Source organism: Gasterosteus aculeatus, chromosome 11 (genome assembly GCF_964276395.1).
Source record: "Gasterosteus aculeatus chromosome 11, fGasAcu3.hap1.1, whole genome shotgun sequence".
Taxonomy (NCBI): domain Eukaryota; kingdom Metazoa; phylum Chordata; class Actinopteri; order Perciformes; family Gasterosteidae; genus Gasterosteus; species Gasterosteus aculeatus.
The window spans coordinates 17,797,131-17,804,091 of NC_135699.1; the positions used below are offsets into that span (position 1 = coordinate 17,797,131).

The following is a 6,961-nucleotide window of genomic DNA, read 5'->3' on the forward strand; positions in this document are numbered from 1 at the left end:
ACCGTGAAGACACGCCCCTCCCTCACAGACGCAGCTCCTCTGATTGGACGTCGATGCCGAGCCCACCCACTACTGTTTGATTGACGCGGGCGTTGGACTAATAGCAACGGCCAAACGGGTCCGTCTCCTGACTTGTGATTGGTCGGTCGGTCCGGACAAAATGAATGGCAGCTTGCATTGTTCGACGTCCCTTCAAGACGGTGGACACCGCGGCTCCCAACTCGCAAAGTCCGTTATAGTTTTATTTTTACGCTTTCGCCGCTGTTTGACCTCCGCAACGCGCTGTCGGACTTCACACCAGCACACGAAGGGGATTTCATAATTTAATCCGCCGTTTTTTAACGTTGCGTCGGGCGAAACTAACTGTTGATCGTAAGTTCTGACGTTAGCTGTGTTACGTTTGTCCGCTGGGCTTTAAACGGTTAACGCTAAACTCCGTTAGCTGAAGCAGCTAACTAGAAGCATGTTTCACGCTGTGGAGTTGACACTTTATTGTTGGGAGCGTATCTCTGGTGCTTTTGATAGCAGGTGTTGGTTCTGATACGCGGGTCTAAATGAGCCGTTATGTCCTGGGTGACGTTTCCTCTCGGTTCAGTTTCCTGTGACCAGACTCCGTTCACATCATGTCTCATTTAAATCAGGAGGGGTTCGAGTCATCCATTTTTATTCAGTTCGACAAACATTACATAGGTCTTTCGAATTGGTAGAATCTAGTGTTCAATTCGGCTGACGTATATCAAGAAAACGTTCTAATGTATCTGCTGCATTTCCCCGACGTGACGCGTCTTCTCGCTGAACCGGGGACGCCGTCAATGGCGGTGACGACCACAATGAGGGAGACACTTTATCTGAAATATTGTCTCTTATGCCGAATTAACGAGAAGATGTTGACGAATACTTTCAAGTCACCTCGTATGATAAATGACTATTTTCCTTTTAACTCGTGGCTACTTTAGAAAAATACGCCCACGTTTCTCGAGGGAGTTCTGTACGGATTTGACAGAACTTTTCTTCTCGCCCTGTTTTGACTTCCAGAGCAGCGTTGGTGTGCGAGAGGACACGACATGGGGGATCAGAGGCCTCCAGAGTCCGGGTCCCTGCAGGAAGAGCTGGATTACTGGAAGGACCTGGCTGCCAGACAACAACAGAGGTGCCCCCCCAGCCCCCCCAGCCCCCCTGTCCCATCCATCCCTGCTGCCCCTCTCCTCATCACAAGCACACGAGACGCAGCTTTCAGCTTTTCCTGGACACTCTCAGTAGTTTTGCACTTCATAGCTGATCTTATGGATGATAATTGATGGTTTTAACGACAGATGATGTTTTTTTATTTTGTTATATAACTTAAATAAGTTATTATTTTGCTCTAATAAGTTAACATCTTGTGCCAATCTGATTGTGTGGGAAATACAACAAAAGTATATTCTTTCAGCACTTCTGGGGCTCCGTAATGAACTCAGAGAAAATAATCCAAACCTTTGGCACAGTCTGGTTTATAGAGTTTGGATACTCCTGCAGGAAAAGCAAGCATGAACCTCAAGGCGTTTTCCTGTTAAACGCTTTTCTGTGTGTCTCGACTTTTGTGTTTGATCCGTGAACGTCAGATCGGCCAGCGGTTGGTGGGAAGATGGTCAAATTGGATAACAGATGAAATGATTCCCTTCGCTAACGTAACAACCCTGTTGTGGGTGTTGCAGGGCGGAGGAGGCCCAGGAGGAGCTGCAGGAGTTCCAGCTCATGAGTCGGGACTACGAGCTGGAGCTGGAGGCGCAGTTAAAACACTGTGAGGCGCAAAACCGCGAGCTATTGTCGGCCAACAGCCGCCTCCGCATGGACCTGGAAAACTACAAGGTACACGTGACATCATCAGTGACGGCAGCGAGGAGGAGAAGACGTACACGCCGCCGTGGTGACGTCTCTTGTTGGTTTGTGGACTGGTGCTGCGAAGCATCGTGGTTGATTTGTTGTCGCCATTTTGCCAATTGGTGAACAGGAAGTTACCTTATTAGGACTGAGGAGGAAGTAGAGCTGCCGTATACATCTCTGGTAGTGACCTGTCAATCAGCGTGTAGCCCCGCCCTAAAGCGCCCCCTGCTATATGGTCTGTTTGACTCTAAATGGCCCATAATCCACTAAATGAACATCATGTTGTATTGAAGAAGACTTCAAACTAGAGACTGAGACCATAAACTCATGTTTACAATGTTTACTGAGGGAATAAATCAAGAGAGAAGTAGTCATTTCCTCATAGACGTCTATGGGAGCAGAGGAGTCGCCCCCTGCTGGTCACTACAGAGAAGTAGAGTCATTTCCTCATAGACGTCTATGGGAGCAGAGGAGTCGCCCCCTGCTGGTCACTACAGAGAAGTAGAGTCATTTCCTCATAGACGTCTTTGGGAGCAGAGGAGTCGCCCCCTGCTGGTCACTACAGAGAAGTAGAGTCATTTCCTCATAGACGTCTATGGGAGCAGAGGAGTCGCCCCCTGCTGGTCACTACAGAGAAGTAGAGTCATTTCCTCATAGACGTATATGGGAGCAGAGGAGTCGCCCCCTGCTGGTCACTACAGAGAAGCAGAGTCATTTCCTCATAGACGTCTATGGGAGCAGAGGAGTCGCCCCCTGCTGGTCACTACAGAGAAGTAGAGTCATTTCCTCATAGACGTCTATGGGAGCAGAGGAGTTGCCCCCTGCTGGTCACTACAGAGAAGTAGAGTCATTTCCTCATAGACGTCTATGGGAGCAGAGGAGTTGCCCCCTGCTGGTCACTACAGAGAAGTAGAGTCATTTCCTCATAGACGTCTATGGGAGCAGAGGAGTCGCCCCCTGCTGGTCACTACAGAGAAGTAGAGTCATTTCCTCATAGACGTCTATGGGAGCAGAGGAGTCGCCCCCTGCTGGTCACTACAGAGAAGTAGAGTCATTTCCTCATAGACGTCTATGGGAGCAGAGGAGTCGCCCCCTGCTGGTCACTACAGAGGATGCAGATAAAATATGTTGTTTTCCACCTGGTTTGTCGTAAACGTTTTTACAACATAAAACTTCTGTCAAAGGCGTCCGTGTTCTTCTGATAATGTTCAACCGGCGGATCGCCCGTTAAGCTGGATTTGACTGCAGATTTCCCTATTCGTGAAACACACACACACATATACACACACACACACAGAGGATTGATTCAGGGCTGCAGAAGGCAGCTGATGTCTCCGTCCTGCTGCTGGTCTCGAGGAGACGTCGGCTCTTCCGTAAAACAATCGTGTCGCAGTTCATTCGTCCCCTTTTGTCACATTTTTAACATATTTTTTTTAAGCTTTCTGCCGTCATCACAAGGGGGGGCGGCGTATCAATCGTAAAAACATAAACGCCTAGCTAACAAAAGATACTTGTAGTTACGTATTTCGGCCTGAAAGCTTGTTTAGTAACTTTATCAAAGAAGGGAAAGACAGGTTAGTAAATTCTTAATACTTAATAAGCAACAAATGTTGAAGTCTTCATACACGTTACAAAAGATTCTTCCACAGCAGTTTTGATATTTATATAATAGAAACCGCTGACCGAATGTTTGAACAGAAGCTAGAGGCTTTAGGCGTTGGGCGAAGGCCCTGTGAGGCTCATATCTCTATTTGCATGTCGGATAAACAATGTCCTCCTGTTTTGTCTGCACCAAAGGAATGTTTTTACACCAATAAATGTGGGAATCAGTTTCCTTTTATCCGTTAACAGAATGTTTTATATTCTGTTTTCACTGAACAGCCTCAAACTGATTCCAACGTTAAATAAACCTGTAAAATCCTTTTTAATCACAATGTTCCCCTCGTTTGTCGTCCAGGAGAAGTACGAGTCGCAGCACTCGGAGGCCCACCGGCAGATCTCCAGCCTGGAGGGAGACCTGGCCGAGACCACCGCCGCCAGAGACCACCTCCACAAGTACATCCGGGAGCTGGAGCAGGCCAACGACGACCTGGAGCGGACCAAGAGGTCAGAGGTCACTCCAAGGGGGAAGGACGGCATGTGCAAACAAGCCTGTAGTTTTTGATTAGCGTGTGAGGTCACCTGAGAATAACGATGGTGGTGTTTTCATTAGCTTAGAGGGAGGCGTTGATACGTACACGGAGAGACCTGTCAATCAGCCCTACAGCGTGAACATGCTGTATTGTCCGGTTGCGATCGCCCCCCCTCCCCTCCCCCCACCAGGAAGTGTCACCAAACCCCGCCTACTGTCCCTACTGTCTCAGGGCGACCATCATGTCTCTGGAGGACTTTGAGCAGAGGATGAACCAGGTCATCGAGAGGAACGCCTTCCTGGAGAGCGAGCTGGACGAGAAGGAGAACCTGCTGGAGTCGGTCCAGAGGCTGAAGGACGAGGCCAGAGGTGCATTTACAGTTCCGTGAGCCGATGGTATGTAGCGATGTTTAGCTCAGTGAGATGATGCGTGTGCGTGTGTCAGACCTGAGGCAGGAGCTGGCGGTGCAGCAGAAGCCGGTTCAAGACAGGAAGCCGTCCTTAGGCAGCTCCATCACAGACGCCCCCCCCACCTCCACCTCCCCTCCCGCAGCAGGTCTCCCGACCCCCCCCCTCACCCCGCCAGACAAACTGACGGAGGACAGACACTCGCCTCCGTCCTCTCACCACGCCGCCGCGCCTCCACTCAGACCTCCACCCTCAGCAGAGTCCTTTGACTCAGTCAGCAGAGGTGAGTTCTATTCGTCTTTTATTCATCTTTTATTTATTTTCTGCTTCCATTTATCTGTTCGTGGGGGTTTTCACAGTGGGGGGGGATCCTCTCCCCCCCTCGGCCAGGATCTCCGCCCTGAACATCGTCGGGGAGCTGCTGAGAAAAGTGGGGGTGAGAACCACGCTGGTGACCTTTGACCCAGTACTTGTTTGAAGAGGCAGTGCGTCACATCTGGACCATCTGAATGTTGTTGTCTCTTTAGAACCTGGAGTCCAAGCTGGCGTCGTGTCGCGACTTCGTCCAGGAGCAGACGGCGGGCCGCAGGGCGGGGGCGGCGCCGGGCCACGGCGGCGGCTCGGAGACACGGCCCCCCAACGGGCTCTACGGCGCAGGGTGAGAGGGGGAAGGTCCACAGCTGGAGCGCTCCGATCGTCTACACTGTTAGACCACAATTGTCTTTCTGACGGTCCTTGAACGCAGCGCGTTTGAAAGTTCCACATTGTTCCAAATGATTCTGCACGTCTCATTCAAATCTCTCTACAAATAATTCAACATAATAATACGATATGAATGATAAATTGAAGCTTTTAACCATCTGATCATCATCATCTTTCCGACGACCCTCGTACATCAGAACTGTGATAACTGACGTTTAAAATCTCGCCACAACTAAACTTGTCTTAAGAAGATTCTTCTAACACCAATAGAATCGTCCGTTTCTTTGGAAACACTTGTTGACCCAAGTGTTGGAAATAAAGATTCTATTGTTTGCCAAATGCTTGTAAGACTTGCGGTAAAATAATTCAACTACTTACTGTCTTATTCTGCACTGAAACCACATTTGACTTCTCTGATCTTTCTGTTTCTATAGCGACACAGAACACTTTACAGATTGAGACCCGGAGGGGGGGGTGACAGGGTTCTGAGGGTATCAGTGGATGTACTCGTTTACTTCCACCACTACTACGCATCCAGATGTTGTCTAGTCAGTGTCTGACATGTGACGCGTGTCTTTGACAGGCTGGTGAAGAGGTTGGACTTCGGCGCGCCCCCCAAGCTGCTGCTGTGAGCCCCCCCCCCCCCCCTCGTGGATTGGCAGAGCGAGGACTGTGGAATTTACTGCTTTCTCTTCAAATCTTCTTTTTGTGTTTGGACTGAAGATGAAGCAGATTTTAGAGACAGCAAAATGACGGTTTGTAATGAAAAGACACCGATGGCTGCAGGTAGAGATTCATGGTGAGCGTTTTACTCGGATGCATGAAGGTGTTTCCTTCACTTGTCTTTGCCACATAGACGCACACTGCGGTGAGATTCGTCCTGGTTTTAACGTTTCTTCTGCAGTCGGCGTCGTGGTGACGTAATCCGCCTGAAGATCTTTGATCCAAAAACCCAGATTAATAACTGGTGCAATTGTGTTTTACGACAGCATTCTCTGTTGTGACCACCAGGGGGCAGTTCTTCCTTTTTGGAGATCTGAACCTTTTAAATTTTCTTAATGAGATTCGGAGCTTTCAGTCCGTCTGATGTTGTGTGATGAAACGACCTCTGACCTCTGACCGAACTCTACTTCCGTCTCGGGGAGTGAAAAGCAGACGTGTGAGTACTTCAGTGAAGGCTACTTGTTTTATGTTAAAAAGCAATAAAGGGTGTGTTATGTTTGACTTGAGTTGTTGTTTAGTGGCAAAGGTTCTTTAAAGCAGAATTCTTCTGCTCTTTGTTCACATTCAGGCTGAAGAAAGCAATGAAACCTGAAAGATAAAACATCAAAGTCTGGATTTCTTCTAGAAGAAGTGAGGCGACTCCGGTTTAAGGGTTTAATAGCAGTTTAATATCAGAAAGTCACAGCAGCCATTGTTAAATATTAAATATCACGCCGAATAAACTGATTTCTTCTAGCAAATATAATTTCACGTTCAGTTTCCAAATAGAATATGGGAGAATATTTGAGAACCTTTTCAGTTTAAAGACACTCAGAAGGTCGTCTGAAGGTTTTTATTGAGTCTTTTGAAGTTCATTCTGTTGACAAAATGTTACATTTAATTCTTCATTTGAAAATATTTTTGCTCAATTTCTATTTTAAATTAAATATTTTCATATACTTATTTCTTTTTAGAGGTTTCTAAATTTTCCTGACAAAAAGATAAATATTTAACAGATTTAATATAGATTATTTATTTAATAATAAATCTTTGAAGTGAACTTGTGCTTCATCATTTTTTCACGCATCAGATCCTGAAACAAGGAAAATTAACTTTATATTATTTGGAATTCTTGAACTACCTGTAACATAAATA

At 47.3% G+C, this 6,961-nt stretch overlaps 1 protein-coding gene across 3 annotated transcripts; it reads left to right on the forward strand.

Annotated features, from left to right (window-relative positions):
- The first annotated feature begins 124 nt into the window (after positions 1-124).
- Positions 125-6,328, forward strand: LOC120828059 (nuclear distribution protein nudE homolog 1-like). Of its 3 annotated transcripts, none has more exons than XM_040191377.2 (9): positions 125-228; positions 1,036-1,150; positions 1,695-1,848; positions 3,821-3,969; positions 4,227-4,363; positions 4,440-4,685; positions 4,762-4,838; positions 4,930-5,060; positions 5,688-6,328. In XM_040191377.2, the coding sequence occupies exons 1-9, from the start codon at positions 165-167 to the stop codon at positions 5,734-5,736; spliced, it is 1,122 nt and encodes a 373-aa protein (XP_040047311.2). In that variant the 5' UTR covers positions 125-164; the 3' UTR covers positions 5,737-6,328. The 3 variants fall into 3 exon arrangements, with proteins under 3 accessions (XP_040047311.2, XP_077940315.1, XP_077940316.1); XM_078084189.1 differs by having other exon boundaries at positions 130-372; XM_078084190.1 differs by having other exon boundaries at positions 163-372; positions 1,041-1,150.
- The last annotated feature ends 633 nt before the right edge of the window (positions 6,329-6,961 follow it).

What these genes read in the sequence shown, in the direction of transcription:
- LOC120828059 (XM_040191377.2), top strand. Translation starts at nt 165, where the DNA reads ATGGCAGCTTGCATTGTTCGACGTCCCTTCAAGACGGTGGACACCGCG. An exon ending in CGCGGCTCCCAACTCGCAAA is followed by an intron (nt 229 to 1,035) that starts GTCCGTTATAGT and finishes TTTGACTTCCAG; the next exon opens with AGCAGCGTTGGTGTGCGAGA. An exon ending in GCTGAAGGACGAGGCCAGAG is followed by an intron (nt 4,364 to 4,439) that starts GTGCATTTACAG and finishes TGCGTGTGTCAG; the next exon opens with ACCTGAGGCAGGAGCTGGCG.